This window comes from Mastigoproctus giganteus, chromosome 9 (assembly GCF_048544385.1).
Source record: "Mastigoproctus giganteus isolate SK-2022 chromosome 9, ASM4854438v1, whole genome shotgun sequence".
NCBI lineage: Eukaryota > Metazoa > Arthropoda > Arachnida > Uropygi > Thelyphonidae > Mastigoproctus > Mastigoproctus giganteus.
Genome location: NC_143583.1, coordinates 48,432,201 through 48,453,920, shown reverse-complemented (window position 1 = coordinate 48,453,920; position 21,720 = coordinate 48,432,201). Strand labels below are relative to the sequence as shown.

Below are 21,720 nucleotides of genomic sequence, written 5' to 3'. Positions count from 1 at the left end.
TGGCATATCTGAGAGAATGTCTGTGATAACCTCAAGGACCATATGCCCCCCTCAGGTTCTTAATCTGAGCAAGCGGAAGATTCCCATCAGCAATGAGCCTGCTCAAATCATTCAAGGCCTTATAAACCTTAATCAGATCATCTGGCAGGTGCCTAGTCTCCAGATGCTGCATTCGCAGAACTTTAGCCTTTCTTGGTAGGAGCACCCCTTTGTTCCTCTCACCAGTATTGTTGCCCTTCTTTATGTTCGTCCTAGCAACTCCGTATCCATCCTAAAATGAGGCCTCCAGACGTGTACACAGCACTCAAGCTGCGGCCTGACCATTGCCTTATACAAAGGGATAATCACCTCCTTGTATCTGCTAGAAAAATTCCTATATATCATTGACAAGACTCCATAACCTGCTCTGGCAGCCCATCTGCAGTGCTCAGAGAACTTCATGTATGACTGCACAATTACCCCCAGGTCTTTTTCATTCTTCACTTCCCTGAGTATAGTACCACACGGTTGGTACGTTTCTCTTGGGTTACTGCTAACCATATGAAGTACTTTGCATTTGTCAATGTTAAACTTCAGTTGCCGTATCTCAGCCCATCTGCCTAACTTTTCTATATCCTGTTGAAACTGTCATTAACAACTCTGTAAACTTGAACATTGAGACTGATATGCTTTCATCGATATTATTGATAAATTCACTAAACAACAATGGGCACAGCACCGACCCTGGGGGGGGGCTCCATTAATAACATTAGTCCATGAAGAACAGTGTCCATTGATTACCACTCTCTGTCTTCTCCCACTCAAATAAGGTTGTTAACAGAAGTAGGTGTATTGATGGACAGAAGTTCCTGCCAGTAGCTTTGGTAAGAGACCAGAATATTCGACTACCATTCTGCAAAGGATAACTTTCCAATTTTTTCATCTCTGTATACTGAAATTGCAATAAAGATTCTCTCTCTCAGCTGGCTTAAAATCTACTTTTGACCGAGAAATTACTGTTTTACAATTGTTTTGATCTTTACTGTAAGCAGAAAATGAAGTTGAAGATTTAGGTACTGGCACATTTTATTGCCAATTGTAATAAAATGCTAACTTGTTATCTTGTGAACAGCCCTTGTGCCGTTAATGAAAAAAAGAAAAAAAAAGGTGCGGGGAGAACAGGGTTTAGATAAGGGACATGATTTTAGGGTGTAATGTAGATTAAAGGATTTTATCCCAACAAGAATAACTTCGCTGACACAATGTGAGTAAACATTGGGATCAAATGATTTAAAATTGTTTTCCAGCTAAAGAAAAGAATTGCACAGATCATCCGACTTTTCATTCCTGTAATGAAATGAGTAAGAGGCTCATTGGAGAAAGACCATCACGTTTTGATCTAAAGTGCCTAGAGGACCACTAACATTAGCATGGGAGGGTTACTGGTGAGAAAAAAAGGTCAAGGGATGTACAGTTATGATTGTCTGGTATCCTTGTAGGTAAGGTGTAAGGTAAGCTATGTTAGTGTCTAATGGCTCATGTGATTTCTCCCATCTCCGCGGGTTTACATTGTATCAGGACCAGAGATTTGAAATGTGTGGGGGTCATGTGCTGTATATTGTGTTGTGCCCTTTGTTTCTCCAGTCTATTAGCCGCCGAGCCCCTAGTGGGACCCAACGTTACCACACCGTGCCACGGGAGCCGGGCATACCACTGATGCTAGAGTACGCTGGCAGGTCCTGCCACCTACTTTCCTGGGATTTCAGTGGCTAGGACCAGATTTGAGAATGAGATGATCTCTGTTTCTTGAGTTTCTTGTTTCTTGAGCAACGGTTGTAATTTTAACAGAGCGTAGGGTTGTTCGCTGATAACTTTTTCTAGGGCCAAATAGGTCGGGCAATAATTTTGATGTATTTAGATTTAGACCTGTGGGGTATATATATATAACACACATAAATTTAAAAAAAAAAAAAAAAAAAACCCGTTGTGCAAGAGAAAAGTAAGGGAGGAAGGTAGAAGAAAGGGACCGACAGGGAAGATGGCCCCTGATGACAGTGTAGCATGCCCAGTGCCTCACCAGAGAGAAAAAATCATTGTATAAGATAAAAATATGGGGGGGGGGATAAAAGTATGGATGGTAGGAAACAGAAGAAAGAAGCGGGGGGGATACCCTACAAGTGCAGGGTAGGTACAGCTAGCATGGCCAGTCAGTTGGAGCCAACAACTTGGTGGAAATCCAGCAGTGTGAGTGCTGCTATGGTGAATGGGTCATGTTCAGGAAGGTCTAGTCTGGGTGTCGTCATTGGGACTCCATTTGGTGAGTCTGTGTCACATCCAGACTGAAGGTAAAAGAACAATCTGCATGAGATCATTAGTAATTGCAAAAGCCTCAGCAACTCACCCTACTTGGTCTTGTGACTAGAAAACTGAAGCCAGCTGGAGTTGTGAATGTTAAAATTGTGAAGGAAAATTATGTTGCTGTTAGGAAAGTTAGAATGGATAAAGTAAGTTCCAAATGATTAGTGGAGTTTGGAGAATGATAGTGGCAATAGAATGGTATAGAGAGATTTTAAGCAAGGGGCAATTCCGAATTAAGAATTCTCTGAAAAGTAATATTGGAGTGATTAGTGAGGTGAGATGAGTAGTGGTTGAGGCAACTGATAATTGAAACTGGAGGAAGTAAATAGGGCTTGGCAGATTATGGGTCGAAATAAACAATCATTGAGATTGGAACTGAAACCACTTTTGTTATTAAATGAATGAGAAATATTTTAGGAGTTTTTAGATCATTCAGATTATGGGTCGAAATAAACATCATTGAGATTGGAACTGAAACCACTTATATTTGTTATTAAATGAATGAGAAATATTTTAGAAGTTTTTAGATCACTAGGTGGTAGATGACTTTCGTCAACCGGTAAAATACCACCACTTTGCTTATTGGAGGCTTGAAGTGGTGAAACCCATGTTTAGTCTCTAGAGCAAAGTTTCCGGCATCCCCCTCTTCTCATACTTCTCCTTCAACCCATGCATGGTACTAAGTACTATAGGTTTTGATACCTTTCGTGTTTAGGGTTCTCATTAAAAAAAAAAAAAAGATCATTTTGTAGATAAGTTTGTTAAAATGTTAATATAGTGACTTCTTAATTCACTCGTGTTTAAATTACGTGAATTTAAAATAACGTGCGGCAACCATATATATATATATATATGGAAAGTGCCACGAGAGGACAGCTCGATAGCCCACCATGTTCTTATTTTGTTTTGCTTAAGAATTATCAATTGGTCATCTATCAGAAGTGCATCATTTTTTGTTTCCTTTTGTGCTTATTTTTACTTATTTTATGGCTAGGAAGCATCCTCGTAATTCTAGTGGAAGTGCTTAAGTGCTATGAACGAGGTGAGAGCACAGTATGCATTAAACAGGCTCTAAGTCTGAATGTGATACTATTTGAGATAGTGCTGATAAAATTAAAAAGAAAGTATTAAGAGTGGTGTGCCCTTAACAACACAAAAGTCGTATGCTCAGTCAAGTTTTGATGGAGCGCATGGAAAAAAAATTCTTGCTACATGGATGAGTGATTAAAATAAAAAAACATGTTAACTAGTGCAAGAGAAAGCTCGTAGCCTTTATGATGATTTAAAAGAACATGAGGATGGGGAAGTTAAGCATTTTTCAGCTTACATAAAGTTCGTACATGCCCATGTAGAGGTAATTCAAAAAACCCTAAAGAGTGTATGACTTCTGTTATTTTCAGAAGTTATTTTGGATCTCAGTTATGTCCAGAATTGTAAGTGTATTGCAAGGCAGAAGGAATTCCGTTCAACATCTTACTTATTCATGATAATGCCACAAGCCATCCACCTAGTATTGTTGATGTCTGTTCCAATATCAGGGCTGTTTTTTTTTTGTTTTTTTTTTTCTCCTGGCAAATACAACCTCAATACCACCAGCCTATGGGCCAACATGTGAGTAAATCTTTTAAGTCTCAGTATTTAAAGTGCATTCTGCCTGATTTAATTGACAAGACTGACCACGGACAGATGAGTTTGCAGCAATATTGATGAGCCTTCAATATAAAAGATGCTTTAAAATTCATTGATGCTGCATGGCGTGAAATTCCACGTAACTGTATTTAAAGTTTGTGGCATAAGTTATGTCCAGATCTTAGCACCTCCTTCACAGGCTCTGATACTGGCTGAAAATTATGCAAAAAATGCATGAAATTCGCTAAAAAGATAGGGTTTGCTGAAGTGGGGCAACTGATGTTGATGATTTAATTTATTCACATCATCAAGAATTGTCAAATGAAGATCTGTTTGCATTGGAGCAGCATTGCAATTAAGAGGAGGCAGCAGCAGCGTGTGAAAGCCCAGAAGTTAAAGAAGAATGGAGCCTGACAATGAAAGTAATATCGAAAGCATTAAATCTTATAGAAGGCCTAAATCTGTTAGCTGACAAAGACCCTAATCTTGAACAAAGCTCTAAAGTGCAACATAAAGTTATGCTAGAACTTGATTGCTACTGTGAGTTGTTGTGCAAGAAGAGGCAACATGCAAAACAATTAACTCTGGATTCCTTTTTCAAGTGCTCAAGGGAGCAGTCACGTGAACCCTTCACCTCCCGGGTTAGCATAACATCCCCATCCCCACCTATTTGGTCTGAATCCAAGGGAACAGAATCTGACCATGATCATCCCTCTCATCAGTCTGCCTAAGGCCAACCCCCCCTCTCTCTCTCTCTCTCTCTCTCTCAATTGTTTGTGTTGTACTGTATATGTTGTTTATAGTGAACATACATTTTCTTACTGTACAAAAAAACAAAATAATAATAATTTTAAAAAAAATAAGTAAATCAATAAAAAATGAATGGATCTCTTTGTTTGCTCCTCATTATCTTTTAGAGTCCCCAGTCTTCCAACCAAAGAAAATGAATGGTATGTATTGGTATTTGTAACTTAGCTAGATGCAAGAGTTACTCTCATAGGTCTGTTATTGAATTTTTTTGGTGATTATATTATTTACATTACGCATGAATTTAAATTATCTTCAAACAGGCCTATGGGGCTGCGAAATTCCATATTGCAATAATTAAAGACCAACACCAGCCAAGGAATTAAAATTTTTACTATAAAAATAAAATATACAGAATATAATGAAATACTGTGATACACTATCGGAAGACTAAAATATTACAATAAATTACGACAAAATAAACTACGATAAAAAAAAATATAGTTAAAAATATACCGAAGCAATAAAATTATCTAAAATAAACTGGATTAAAAGCGACAAAACCTGAAGCTTTCGGAGACTGCTGTTTCTTTCTTCAACAGTGTACTATTAGTGCAATGACACATCCTTAAGTAGCAGGCCCATGGCACTCATGCACGTGGTCCGTCAGACACATGGTCGGCGTTCCCCACGTGCCCATCGGAAACGGAAGTGGCTCGGGAGCGTGTCAAACAGAACCAGTCATCCCGTCTGAGGACAACCGCCTCAAACGGGGGGTGTAAACGTATCCCCCCTGTCCCTGTTAATAGTATTACGACTGGATGAACCGATTCGCAAGCTCTCGCGCCACTTGTGTTCCCAAAATCCATGGGCACTGTCTGTAATGACCGCGTCTTCAGGGGAGATCCAATGCTGCTTCTCCCAGAAGTGCTCTGCCACAGCAGACCTCGCATAATTAGCAGTCTTAATAGCGGTCATGTGCTCCCGCAGACGGTCTTTTAAACGTCGCCCCGTCTCCCCCACATGACATTACTAGTATAGTCCTGGGCTACGGGATCTTTAACTTGAAACAGCACTGTGTGCAATCTCCATCCCAGAAGTTGCACACAGCGGGTCTGACACTACCGCAGTGCCAGTACAATGTGTTCTGAAAGGCCCGGATAGTAAGGAATGTCTGCGGTAGCCACAGGGTCAGGCGACTCCCTACGATTGGACTCTACCCTAAAAATATATTTGTCCAAGACCCTCTGGGGGTACCCACACTTCCTGAGGTCTGCTGTGACTCTGCAAATTTCCATTTCCTTATCCTCGGGGGTACTACAGTGGGTTCCCACACTATTCAACAACGCCCTGGCTACACTATTCTTTGCGGCGCCTCCGTAGCCAGGTGGGAAGGAGCAGTAGTGCATAGCACACGCTTCTTGATTAGACCGGGGTTAGAGCCCGTCACCACCAAATACGGAGGATGCGGGAAGGTCAGGGAATGACCACCGCATATCCCGGAGCAATATAGCCTTAGTTGCTAATGCTCCTAAAAACCAAACAAACAACACTATTCTTATGATGATAAACCTGTGCCGAGCTGTAATGAACATACTGGCCACAGCACATAGGCTTTCTATAAATCGTTGTCTTTATTCTAGACCCATCTCTGCTAACCAGGACATCCAGAAACAAGAGGGACCCAGCTTTTTCCACCTCCAAGGTGAATTATATAAATGAGGAGAAGCTGTTAAGTAAATTGAGCACCTCATCTTCCTTCCCCTTTTTTAAAATGGTGAACGTATTGTCCACATATCTCCTCCACTCACGCATGGGGAATTCCAACTGATGAAACACCCTGGTTTCCAGTTCCTCCATTGCCAAATCAGCCACAATGGCACTAATGGGGGAACCCATTTCAGATGGGATGGACCTGCTTGTACATAACTTTTTGAAAGATCATGGTAGTGCTAGCGAGGCAAAACTCTAACGCCTTTACAAATATCATCGATACTTAGTAAACATCTAGCACTTAAGTTATCATCCTGTTCCAAGGCCAATCTTACACAATGCACCCCATGTCCAATGGGGATACATGTGAACAAAGATACAACTTGAAATGAGATCATAAGTTCATCTTCAGCTATAGATTGGCTTCTTATAAAGTTTACAAATTCCTTGCTATCTTTAACTACTAAACTGGAGCATCCCACTATAGGAGCAATAACTCTAGCTAAAAATCCCAATAAGGCATAGGTGGGACTTACACGTGGGGTGCATTGTGGGCGACGTTTAAAAGACCGTCTGGGGGAGCATATGACCACTATTAAGACTGCTAATTATGTGTGGTCTGCTGTGGCAGAGCACTTCTGGGAGAAGCAGCATTGGATCTCCCCTGAAGACGCGGTCATTACAGACAGTGCCCATGGATTTTGGGAATACAAGTGGCGCGAGAGCTTGCGATTCGGTTCATCCAGTCGTAATACTATTAACAGGGACAGGGGGGTATGTTTACACCTCCTGTTTGAGGCAGTTGTCCTCAGATGGGATGACCGGTTCTGTTTGACAAGTACCCGAGCCACTTCCGTTTCCGATGCGCGCGTGGGAAATGCCGACAATGTGTCTGATGGACCACGTGCATGAGTGCCATGGGCCTGCTACTTAAGGATGTGTCATTGCACTAATAGTACACTGTTGAAGAAGGAGACAGCAGTCTCCGAAAGCTTCAGGTTTTATCACTTTTAATCCAGTTTAATTTAGATAATTTTATTGCTTCGGTATATTTTTAATGTTTTATTGTAGTTTATTTTATCGTAATTTATTGTAATATTTTAGTCTTCCGATAGTATCACAGTATTTCATTATATTCTGTATATTTTATTTTTATAGTAAAAATTTTTAATTCCTCGGCTGGTGTTGGTCTTTAATTATTGCAGTATGAATTTAAATTGTGCAAAACATTCTGTAACATAACCCTCGTATAAATTAAGAAGTCACTTTATTTGCTTAAAATTATTTTTCTATATATTTTAATCAATATGTAGCCACTCCCTGACTTACGTAATACTTGACTTATGTAAATTCGACTTTATGTAAATTTTTTATGGCCAGTGCAAACTTAAAAAAAAAAAAAAAAAATCGTGGAAGCGTATTTTACATCCTGTAGGAAATAAATGGAGGACCCGATAAGAACAGCAAAAATATGTAGACAACATAACTCCCTAAGCCAAGTGTCTAAAAAAATGTACATACTACATTTATTGTGTTTTCATCTCTGTTTTAAATGAAATGCTGAATGATGCTCCCGTACCTTCAGAAGTTGTCCAGTAGTTGGCACCTCTTGGTTGGCAATGATAATGAATAAGTTGAATGAGTGCTTACTTTACTTACTGTTTCGGATTGGAAACCTGCGGTTGTGTTGTCAGTGTTCTTTTTAACCCCGTGTCAGTCACCGTCAGTGTTCTTTTTATTCCCGTGTACTAATTACAGTGATGATGGGAAAGCGACCAAAGGAAAGTGCAAGTGGTGGCAGTGCAGTTGGTGGGAAACGAAACAAAATTGATTTAGAAATGAAAATGAAAATGATTAAGAAGTATGAAGAAGGACAAAGTTTGTCATCTATTACACAGGAATTAAGTCTCACTGTTTCAAATAGTGAATACTATTTTAAAGTATAGTGCACGTTTATATGCGCACATGTTAAAGGATCATTGCATTTAAGATCAACAATAATTTTTACTGCAAATGAGATAAAAAAAATATTAATAAATACTTCTATTTACATGTTTGTCAAACATTTCTTTTTTTCTTCAGTCAAATTCAGTGCATATAGTTGCAAGTGATGCATAATCATTTAGAGAAATTCAACTTACGTAAAATTCAACTTTCGTAGAGTTCCATGCAATGCAACCCTTGCATAGAGTGGCTGTTTAGCTAATTCACTATTAAAAAGAGTAAGGAATTCTGATCATAAAGAGTTGCTAACATCTTCATATTTTCTGTGATTGTAAGGCAATCTTTTAAGTTTATTGTCCCAATTATTTATTCTTAGAAGGTTGGGATTGTATAGCTTATCTGAGGATTGATTTTCTGTGAATCCTATTTAAGTTTATAAACAGGTGTATAAAATGTCAGTTGCCTACTGAAATTTTCTTGGTGGAGTATAACCATAGTCGTTTTTGCACTGGTAAAATCAAAATCAATCAATCAAGCCTACTGAAATAAAAAAAAATATAATAAATAAATAATGATCTTCTAGTGCCTCATGAAGTTCAAAAATTCAAAACTCTTGAGATAGATGATTTTTCTATCAGTTATTGCAAGTGAAGATAGCATTTCTGCAGAGTGAGAATGGTAAGCAGTTTTTCCAAACTGCTTACCGTTCTCACTGTTCATACTTCAAAATTTGTGCATTCACATTGTTCCTTGCAGAATATAGGCATGTCTTTAGTGTTATCAAAAAAGAACAGAATTCATCCATGTCAAACAAATATTAGTCTATTTTGGCTTCAAAATGCACAAAATTTTCTGATGAGCAGACTCTTAGTGCAGATTACCAGAAAAAGTAAAGGCGGCTGCTGCTACTTCTCAATATGAAAGACAATTGGGTTAGAAATAATACATCTTATATTACCTCTCCTCCCTTTATCTCTGTAATGGTATAATGGCAACAGCGACTAGACTTTCAGAGGATTTTTTTATTATTTTATTTTTTTTTTAAATTTCATTTGATATTTAGCTGCGCTACTTCCATTTGGTCTGGGGTGGACAGCCAAGGGGAAGTCCTTTGGGTGGAAGAAGAGCTAAACAACTGTAGTAGGGAGTTGGTTGATCCTTGAGGACTGTAGGACTTGTTAAACTTGATTTCTATTGTATGAATTGTAGACATTATATAGTTTATAATTTGATTAGTAGTGCTTGGGAAATGCTACATTCAAAGTATGAGGTTTAGTTTGAGTTGTGCTGTTTTGTAATTGTAATTGTAAATATTGTATAGTTTTGGTAGTGACTTTTTGCTATCAAATTTAATTATATAGCACTCAAAGTTTTGAAGACAGAGCCGAAGACGAGAAGTTACAAGACAGAGAGTTATCTACCATCACCCTCAGTGAGCGATCAGAGAGAAAACTGGATAACCAATCACAAAAAACAGTTGGCAAACCATAAGATGGAACTGGTTTAGAAGACCTTTATTCCAAACACGATCGATAGCCTTTGAGATGTCAAGAGCAACTGCTTATGTTTCACCGAACGTTTCCATTGAATTTGTTCATAAATGAGTAACATAAGCCAGAATATCACCAGTGGATCGACATTGACGGAATCCATACTGTTTGTGAGAAAAAGATCAAGCATGTTGGCTGTATGGTTAGGATTGTTTGATATTCTTGTAGGTAAATGAACAATCTGTGCAAGGTCATTAGTAATTGCAAAAGCCTCAGCATCTCGGCCAGCTGGTTTGGTGTGACTAGAAAATGAAAGCCAGCTAGACTTGTGAACGTTAAAATCACCAAGGAAAATTACTTCACTGTTAGGAAAGGTGGACTGGAGAAAGTCAAATTGCAAAGAGAGGAAGTCAAAGAGCTCCAAGTGATTAATGGAGTTGGGAGAATGGTAGAGACAACAGATGAATTTGACACAATGAGGTAGAGAGATTTTAAGCCAGAGAAGATCAAAATGAGGAGATTCCAAATTACCTAGTCTCTGACAGGGAATATCGGAACGGACGTGTGCACAAGTACCACCTTTGAGGCAATAGGAATCATACAGCGAATAATATGAGCAACTGAGATGAGCAGTAGTTGAATCAACTGATAACTGAGATTCTGTTAGATTAGAATTGAGACCACGTATATTTGTGAAATGTTCTGGGAAGTGTTTGGGAGGTGTAGATCTTTTTGTGGATAAGTTACTCTATTAGTTTGACTATTCATAGCATATTCAATAGTAAGAAAAAGTGTGGGGGGGGAGGGAATGCTGTGTGAAGTAATAAAATTTTTGGTTATGGTGTACACGTGGTAAGAATGTACCAAGATCCATGTCATAACATGGCCTCTACAATGCCCCCGCATATGCACTACTCGGACTCCCTCCAGTCACTATCTGGCAGAGTAGAGGTAGCAAGATTATACACTAGCTGATCTGGAAGCATCCTAAAGAGTTACCAATAGGTTCGGTTGTGTATACTAACTAGTGGCTGGCTTTCGCACACAGTTTTAGAGCTGTACCCTCAATGTAATGAAGATTGGATCTCACCATGATGTTTATCCTAACCTCAAAAGTCATCAGTCGTGCTAAATGATGGAAGAGATGGGGAAGGGTTGACCAGAACATAGCTCTGGAGACTAAACATGCCAGTGTTATAAATAAATAAAAATAAAATACAAGAAAAAAAAAGTCCATAGTTTCTCACATACTATGCTGTTATTGTTATTTTTTTGGTTTTTAGGAGCATTAGCAACTAAGGACATATTGCTCCGGGATATGCGGTGGTCATTCCCTGACCTTTCCGCATCCTCCATATTTGGTGGTAATGGGCTCAAACCCCGGTCTAATCAAGAAGCGTGTGCTATGCACTGCTGCTGCTGCTGCTCCTTCCCACCTGGCTACGGAGGTACCACAAGTAACAGCTTGTTTGTAAAATGCTGTACTTTTGAGTGCCACTGCTCTTGGCACCTATATATAAAAAAAAAAAAAAAAAAAAAAAGGTTACTAAATTTAATACTTTCATTGTTGGTCAGTATTGGTTTATTTATATTACAGTAAATTTATTTATTTTATAATCAGATGTAAAAAGAAATTAATTTTTGCCCATATTTAAAACTGTTCGCTTTCTTCAAAATGCTATGGCGAAAAGCTTGAAAGGAATTGATAAACGCGCGCGCGCGCGCGCACACACACACACACACACACACACACAAAGATGGCTTTTTCTGGAAGTTATTTTGTCATGTAAATATTCTCTTGAAAACTACTGGATTTCGCTCTTGGCATCATTCACAAGATGGTTTAAACTCGCATGAAAACTCTCAAAATCATAAAATATGCATGCAACAGTGGAAGGAATTAGAGCTCCAGGTAGAATCCAATAAACTTATGGATGTTGTGAATCAAAATTTAATAAGAAATTTAAAAAAATAATAAATAAATATAAAAAAAAGTGGGCAATGATTTTGGAATGAGTAATTGAGATAATTAAATTTTTAGCTTCACAAAATTTGACACTGAGAGGAAGCAATGAAAAATTATTTGAACCAAATACTGAATTTTTTGGGACAAGAAAGCAAAGAATTTTACTAGAAAATAGAAGAGCTTTTTATGTTCTGTATGTTGCGCATAATTTAAATTTAGTTACCGGATGCAGCACATTCTTCAACAACAGCAGGATTATTTGAAGCAGTACAATATGACTTATGGGATATTACAACTGCATTAAATGAAATCAAGGAACAGGCCAAAGGAAAAGATGCAAAATTTCAGTTTGAAATTCAAGGTTTGTTAGCAGAAATTGCTTCTTTTAAATTTATTATAGGTGTAGTCGTTGGTATGAAATATTGAGCATTATAAATAAAGCCGTGCAAATTGGTACAATTGAAATGAACACTGCAATTATACTGATAGAAGGTGCTCTTAATCAACTAAATGAATTTAGAACATCAGGATTTAACTCGTGCGTGGATAAACTTATAGACGTTGCAACCGAGTTGGAAGTAGTAAAATTGGCATGTGATGCAAGAAAGCAAGCATATGAGCTTATGTAGCATCAGCCAAAAAAATTCACACAACCATTCCCTCTAAATGTTTGTCCAGTTCCTCCTTAAATTTGTTTAACCTAGCAACTTCCACAACGACAGATGGAAGTTTGTTCCATCAATTAACCACTCGCTGGCTAAAGGCAAATTTCCGCAGAACTATTCTACATCTGTCTTTCACCAATTTGAATTTATGCCCCCTTAGGTTCGTAATCTGAACAAGTGGAAGGATCCCGTCAAAATTCAGCGTGCTCAACCCATTCAAGGCCTTATACACCTCAATCAGATCACCTCGCAGGTGCCTAGTCTCCAGCCACTGCAGTTTGTAGAACTTAAGTCTCTCTTGGTAAGAGGATCCCTTCATTCCCCTCAGCAATCTTGTTGCTCTTCTCTGTACATGCTCAAGCAAATCTACATCCTTCCTAAAATGAGGTCTCCAGACCTGTATGCAGTACTCGAGGCATGGCCTGACCATTGCCTTATACAGAGGGACAATCACCTCCTTTTTCCTACTAGCAAAATTCCTGTATATCATTGACAAAACCCCATGATCTGCCCTGGCAGCCTGTCTGCATTATTCAGAAAACTTCATATCTGATTGCACAATTACTCCCAGGTCTCAGGGCACCTCCATAGCCAGGTGGAAAGGAGCAGCAGTGCGTAGCACACACTTCTTGATTAGACTGGGGCTCAAACCCGTCACTACCAAATACGGAGGATGCGGAAAAGTCAAGGGAATGACCACCCCATGTTCCCGGAGCAATATGGCCTTAGTTCCTAATGTTCCTAAAAAAAAAAAAAAAAAACAAATAACAAAAAATAACTCCCAGGTCTTTGTTATTTTCTACCACCTTAAGTGTAGTACCACACAGTTGGTATGGTCCCCTGGGGTTACTTCTACGCATATGCAGTACTTTGCATTTGTCAATGTTAAGCTTCAGTTGTCACTTTTCAGCCCATCTTCCCAATTTTTCTAGATCCTGTTGCAGTAGCACACTGCCATTTACTGTCATTAACAAACCTGCCAACCTTTGTATCATCTGCAAACTTCAACACTGAGCCTGATATACCTTCATCGATATTATTGAAGAATATGCGAAACAATAGTGGACCCAACACCGAATCCTGTGTGACTCCACTAATAACATTATTCCACAAAGAGCAGTACCCATTAATTACCACCCCCTGTCTTCTCACACTCAACCATCCTTTTATCCATTTTAGCAACTTGCCCTTAATACCATTCTGCTCCAATTTGTACAGTAGTCTTCCATGTGCAACAGTGTCAAAATCTTTCCTGAAATCCAAGTACAGCAGGCCCCCGTTATAACGCGGTTCGCTTTACGCTGATTCGCTATAACGCTGTTCTTATATTATAACCCGTATCTGACTATAACCCTGTCACAGATCACTATAACGCTCTTTTACAGATTGCATTTTTGGCATATTTAACGAAATCGTTTCATTTGATGGAGTCGATAGCTTGAAAATGAATAGCAAAACAGCATTAAAACGTTTCCCACGCCGACTTGAGAAATTTTCCCACGCTCAGTGAAATTTTCTCGCACGCTAATTTAGTTTCAGTACAGTGACTTGTTACGTAGTTCCGAGATCAACATTTTAAAAAATGATCAAGTATATTGCTTGTAATATTTGCGTTATATGCATTTATCCGAAGTCTAGTCATCACTCAGTAGAGTATTAGACATCGTGCGTAACGGAAAGTTTACTTGAACATTGTATCGTAATTAATTCAACCAACGCAGTTACATTTTCGAAGAGCTAATAATGACTGATAGGAATGAAAATGCAACAACGTCTGGGCGCAGTACGAAGACTATAAATGTAAGAAAAAGACTGAATTTGAAAATTAAATTAGACATTTTGAAGCGAATCGATTCCGGTCAACGACAAACGGATGTGTGCCATAATTTAGGACTTGCAACTTTAACTGTAAGAACAATTATAAAAAAATAAAGAATTAATTTTTGCAGCGGGAAAGATAGCTGTTCCACTGCAAGCAACTAGGACTAGGCCGGCTATTAGGATTGAAATGGAAAGACTTTAATTTTATTGAAGATAATATTCCAATGCAGAATTCAGTTAAGTTAAATGTTAAAAAAAGAGAAAGAGAGAAAGAGATTAGCCAATATGATGATCTGAAGAAAATTCGCCTAAAAAAAAAAAAAATGTGGAACCATTTAAAACTGGTAAGGGCTGGTTGATTGTTGAAGAGGGGTATTATGTGTTATACTTCTCAACAAGTTTTTAACATAGCTGAAGCAGGACTTTTGTGGAAACGAATGCCTAAAAGAAGTTTCATATTGAAAGAAGAAAAAAACATGCCAGGTTTCAAAGCGGCGAAGGATCGGTTGACTTTATTTGTTGGTTGTAACGCTGCGGGGGATTTAAAATTAATACCCCTTTTAGTTTATTTGGAAGAGGGCCAAAGTTCAACTCAAAATCCACACATTTGTCATGATTAAATTCATCAATTAAATTAAATTCATTATTTTAATTGGAATTTTAAATTTACTTTTGATACGCAAGTAGTTACCACATAATTATACCTATGCAATGCAGAATATTTTATATGTGCAAATATTTGAATATTAAATATTTTGACCGACATTTGTGCATCTCTTCATTACTGTTTATTATTCATTAGGAAATATCCTATGGCACCGACCGCAGCTCATAAATACAGTCTGTCCTCGTATAGCACGATAGTTGCGTTCCTAGAAACCCTCGTGCAATGCAAAATCGTGCAATATAAACAACAGGCCCTATGGGAAAAGTAGGGTTAGGTGCCGACCACCCAAGATTGAACACACATTTGGAACCAAACACAATAAATAATCGGGTAATTTTAATCGTTATAAAATACGTAAGTATTTTATAACGATTAAAATACTTAATAAAAATAATATTATATTATAATAAAGTATTTTTAGTATTTTTTAATACTAAAAAAGTATTTTTTACGAATAAAATACGTATTTTATTCGTAAAAAATTTATTATATTAAATAAAATAGTCGTAATAAAATATTGCTAATGCTTTTGCTTCTATCGTAAGCAAACTTGCTTTTTGTTTGATTTTCTATCCAAACAGATGACAGCCGTTCCATCTCTTCCAATTCTTGTGTCTTAATCTAATGGATTTTAATTACACTTTGAGTTGTTCCCGCTATGAAGTTGTTTTATCGACAGAAGCGGACTGGCCATAAGCCTTACGGGGGAAACCACGGTGGGCCGGAGGCCGGTGTGATTTTGGCCATAAACCGTAGTATGAGGCCAATATAAATTTTCCCGGGTAAGAATTTTTGACCCAGTCCGCCTCTGTTTATCGATATTGCTTCTTTTTTTTTCTCTCTGAATCTGCAGTGTCTTAGCCAGGACGCTTCCTTTTCACACCTTTTAAGTATTTTACTAATTTTTAGGGAATAAAGCACAATTACAAAACGAGGTGGCACGCTTGATACACATAAACAAAGCTGCGCGCGTGTAGCAACTGAATAAATAACACCGTAAAGGCCGAGATACACTATTAATTAACACCTCACATTTTACTAAAGCACATTTCTGGAGGTTACTACCATAAAACAATAAAAACAATTTCCAGTTGCGTTTCTGCTAGTGGAATCTGTTATAAACTGGTAGTAAACTCCATCTAATTGCATTTGCGATTATACCGATAGCTGGAATTGTGTTGGTTTTTACGTTATTATGGTGAAATGTGTTTCCCCTTCACTGATATAAAACACATAAATACATTTTCAAATCTTCTTCATTGCTATCGTGTTGCGCTCAGTTGGGGTGATTCGGCGTTCGACTGCCATTTCTTGTAAACACAAAGGCGAATCGTGTATAAGCGAATTCGGTTCGTGTTATATAAGATAACGTTCCCCTATTTATAAATCGTGTATGATCGAATTCGTGTAATGCAAACACGTGCTATACGAGGACCGACTGTACATATGTTACCTTATGGGAAAGCGGCGCTCGCTTAGCGCTTTGTTTTTCCGGAACGAATGATCAGCGTTAAGCGGGGGTCACCTGTATATGATATCAAAGTTATTTTTTGCATCCAGTTCCTTTGTAACCACATCATAATATCCAATCAAATTTGTCAGACAAGACTTCCCTTAACAAATCCATGCTGTGTCTGAATTATTGCTACAGTCTTGTCTAGATGATCCTACAATGCATCTTTAACCAATGATTCCATTATTTTACCCGGAACAGAAGTTAAACTTACTGGTCTGTAATTACTCGTGTTACCCTTCAATCCCCCTTTGTGAACTGGGAATACATTTGCAGATCTCCAGTCTGTGGGGAACTCCCCTGAGTCCACGGATGCTCTCATAATTATGACTTCCTTTGCTGCCTCCTTTAGTATAACTGGATAGATCCTATCCACCCCAGGTGCCTTTCTTATGTTTAACTTCAACAATTACAAAATCATTAAACACCCTGTTACAATTTGATAACCTTCTACCATTTTCAAACCTTAATAACTCCTCATGTGTGAATGTAGATGCAAAATACTCAATACTCGTTCAGTTTGTTTGCTATCTGAGCAGGATCATCAACAGCGAACGATTGATATCAAGTGGACCAATCCGATCCATCCCCTTCCTTTTAGAGTTAATATAAGTAAAGAAATCTTTGCTGTTTTTCTTAATATCCTTTGCCAAAGATTTCTCATAATCTGCCTTCGCCTGCCTAACCTCCTTTTTTGACTTGATTATAGACTTGCTTATATCTGCCATAGGCTTCTGTGTCGCCTGAAAATTTATATGCATCCCATGCATTTTTCTTCTCTGCCACAAGTCTCATTAGTTCATTTGACAGCCATTTAGGCCTAAACATTGAACAATATTTTTTAATAAGAATGAAACTTTTAGTCGCTTCCATGATTAATTCCTTGAATGCTTCCCACTTAGAATTTGTTGTTGGTAACATCATCAGTTGATCCCACTGTACAGAATTTAAAAACTGTCTGAGACCACTGTAGTCACCTTTACGGAGCCAAAACCCTTTCCTTTACCCCCTATAATCATTATATCTTTAAGTAAATCCGACATCTGTATGCTGTGATCACTGCCACCTAGTGGTTCCTTTATCCGCAAATTCTTATAGCCAAATGATCACTGCTGATAACGAGATCAAGAGTAATTCCCTCTCTGGTTGCCTCTCGAACATGCTGCTGCAGAAAACAATCACCCAATAAATCCACAAAAGTCTTAGTAGTGTGCGAGTGACCAACCCACAAGTTCCAGTCAATATCTGTGAAGTTAAAATCCCCCATTATAAGACATTCTGATTTAGTAGCCCACTATTTCTCTGTACAATTGTTCATTGTACTCATTTGAATCATTAGGCCTATAACACACTCCTACTCTTATTTTTGCTTTTGCAGTGCTCATGTCATATCAAACTGACTCAACAGTGCACTGTCCATCTATATTAACTGGAGCACTTCTTTAGATTTTATTTTCCAGCATAACCCCTCCTCCTTTCTGTACATATTGTACTCCCCAAATTCCAATTCTACATTCCTAATATCTGTGTGACACCACGTCTCTGATATATCAACAATATCCGCCTTTGATGTCTTGACCAACACTTCAAATTTATTTGCTATACTTCTAGCATTGGTATACATGCAAGTGTACATGCACCTATTCTTAGTTAGCTAACATATCCCATATACCTACCTCTTTCACGATGACTGCCATCAGTCCCTGAAATCCCCAGCACCCCTTGCTCCAGGCTGCTGCTTATTCTAATAGAAGTAGTGCAAGGATCACCTTCACCTCTGCCTGCTGCTACTTTTAACCTTTTATTCTGTGAATCCCACCCAAGCTAGCAGTTTTCCGACCCACCTAACACTGCCTCGATAGCATCAGGCAGTTTTAAGAGTTTCCAGAAAAAAAGTGCGAGTTTACCTGTGAAAATTCATCATATGAATGCTCTTTTGATATAACCGAAAGGTTTGAGACAGAATTTTTTAATATAATGACCGATGTAGCTGTTGTTAGCTTACAAGAAAGATTTAATCAGATGAATGAAACATTCTTGGCATTTCATCTTATTCTAAAATCAGAAAACTTCATGGATTTATTTGTTAGTGTAATATAGAGACGAAATGTCAAAACCTTGAAGGAATTTTAATGACGAATATGGGAGTAGCAACATCGATGCCAAAGAACATCAAGAAATCCAATAGTCGTTAAAGTTTAAATAAATAATTATGATTTGGATAATTTTTAGGTTTTCTTTATTTTTCAATTTTACAAATTGCACCTTAAATTTTTACGAGGGGAACCCCAGAGGAATATTTCACATGGGGCTGACAGAAGTGTAGGTATGGCACTGAGTATATCTTTATTTATTTATTCAGTGTGTTCATTATAAATGTACAAGTGGCTAATGTTATAAAAAATTTTTAGGAACAGAATTGACATCATTGGTTAATGGATTGGCTAGTAACACTCTATATTACTTCTGTATGAGAGCACAAACTAGTGCCGGGACTGGGCCTCCTACTTCTATTATTACTCTTAATATTCCTGTTAGGCAGAACAACACACGGCCCACAGGTAAAGATGGTAAGTATATAAAAGTACTCATGCTTGAATAATAACATACATGTATATTTATTTGTTTATGCTTTCTGAAGGTTTACTTAATAAGTTTTATGTATGAATGGGAATTTCTCTTGTGTACGTATTTTCCATTTATGCCTCTGTTTGAGCAATGCCTAGACAAATTTGCAGTTGTAAAAGAATGACCGGTTCTGTTATGTTTCAGCCATATTTTTGTATGATGATTATTTTTCTAACCCTGCAGCCATGGAGCATCTCAAAAATAACAAGCTTGTGTTAATTGTTGGTTGCGAATAAAAATCTGAGATTTTCTGTACTTTCCTAAATGTAGACAAACATATACTGAAGTATGTTTTTTGAATTTTTGTAAAAATTCTTTTCCCAGTTACAGCGTGATTGCACCCAATAGGCACAGTGTAATCATATTTATCAATATTTTTTCATATTATATTTATTTAACTAGTTCTGCTACAAAATATTTCTCGCATTTGTTGCTGGCCATCTGTGTTTTTTTTTTTTTTTTTTTTTTTTGTCTGGCCTTTGAAATTTCTTGAAATGATATGTTGCTGTTTATGTGAAATAATCATTTCACAACATGTGGTTTACTCTCAAGACATTTTTTGTTCAAGTGGTTTTATAACATAACTTTCTGTTTCCCAGCATGTTGGATTTTTTTTTTTTTTTTTTGTTTCACATTTGCTTATCATTTCTTTTTAAATGATTAGGCATTTTTCTAATGTAAGTTAGATACTTACTGTTTTTTCTTCTCTCCTTTATCATCATTATTAATTTAAGTTTTTGACAGATATTACTTGTGGGTGATCCCTTCATTTATACTGTATGAGTACATTTAGAGAATTATAGTCCAAAAGGCATTTAATTATCCAAATAACAATCACAAATAGGAGATTTCTCTGAGCAGTGCAGATGGGCTGCAAGAGTAGCTCATGGTGTCTTATCAATGATATACAGGAATTTTTCTAGAAGGGATAAGGAGGTGATTATTCCTTTGTATAAGGCAATGGTCAGGCCACACCTTGAGTACTGTATACAGGTCTGGAGGCCTCATTTCAAGAATTATATAGAGATGCTGGAACGAGTACAGAGAAGGGCAACAAGATTAGTGAATGGAACAAAGGGTTGCTCTTATGAAGAAAGGCTTAAGTTTTGCAAATTACAGTGTCTGGAGACTAGGCACCGGCGAGGTGATCTGATAGAGATGTATAAAACCTTGAATGATTTGAGCATGCTGAATGCTGATGGGATTCTGCCTCTTGCTCAGAATAATCACCTTAGAGGGCATAAATTCAAATTGAGGAAAGACAGATGTAGGATAGATGTGCGGAAATTTGCCTTTAGCCAGCGGGTAGTTGGTTGGTGGAACAGACTTCCATCCTATGTTTTGGAAGTTGATAGCCTAAATAAATTTAAGGCTGAGCTGGACAGTTATTTGGAACGAACAGAGGAGTAAAATGGGATCGGGGTTTTTTTTTTTTTTTTTTTGGCTGATGCTGCATAAGCTTGCTTTCTTGCATCATATGTCTCTGCTAATGCTAATTAACCTTTTAGTGCAACCTATTCATTAGAAAATAGTGCAATGCCAGTGCAAGTCATTATGCCGCAAAGTTTTTTTCTGCTGTGAACCAAAACAACAGTAGAACAGATTGTCTGTGGTAAATAACTGTTCCACATGCTTTATTGACACCATTAGTACATCATTCAATTCATATTACCTTACAAAGTGTACATGCTCTCATATATATATTTATTTATTTTATTTTATTTATTATTATTATATATATATATATATATATATATATTATTTTATTTTATTTATTTATTATTTTTTTTTTTTTTTCATTATTATTTTGAATAAGCAAGAAAAAGCTGAGGCAATATTCACTCATGGTAAAAGTTAGTGAAGTGTAAATTACGCAATATACAGAAATATATGCGTATGTATTTTGTAGTATGGACAGCCTTGTCCATACTGTAAAAGAATGTGCTAATTTTTTTCTTTTTGGCTTTATTTCACATTTTCTTCTACTGTTATGGACAAGTATAAAAATACAGTTCCTGATACATGGTTAGGTGTAGTCCCCTGATGAAATACCTAACCATGTATCACTATTTACTTCTGCTGACATCAGACTTTGCATTTATGTCTTCTCTGTATTCAACTTATAACTAAATTTGCCTACTCATATCTGATATTTATTTTGTTTAATCATTAATAATTAAACTATAATAATAATTAATAATTTATTAATAAATAACTAATTAATAATTTATTGATTAATATTTAATAATTAATAATTTTACTTTACAGTTTCTTCACCTCCAAATTGACTTTGCAATTCAGCCCATGATTTTCTTAATTCATCATAACTCTTAGAATATTAACTTTCTTTCACCTTTTTCAAATCTACATTACTTCTTTTTTCTACTATCCTTACCCTTCTGGTCATTGGCACTTTGTGTAATTTACACCTCCACCTATGCAAACTTTATCAGCCTTATCATTCTTACATGCTTATATACTTTTAAATTGCATTTAATATTATTATTATTATTATTAGCCATATGGTGCAAGGAAGCCTGAGGCTTATGCTGCACCAGCCAAAAAAAAAAATTCAGGACCCTGGATGTGTCAAGCCCATA

At 37.2% G+C, this 21,720-nt stretch overlaps 1 protein-coding gene across 1 annotated transcript in view; it reads left to right on the top strand.

Annotated features, from left to right (window-relative positions):
- LOC150080206 (protogenin-like) overlaps positions 1-21,720 on the top strand; it is a 393,090-nt gene that overhangs the window by 260,774 nt on the left and 110,596 nt on the right. The window contains exon 17 of the mRNA XM_090380644.1: positions 18,904-19,062. Within this exon, the coding sequence (XP_090236770.1) occupies positions 18,904-19,062 (159 nt within the window). The remainder of the gene's footprint in view (positions 1-18,903; positions 19,063-21,720) is intronic.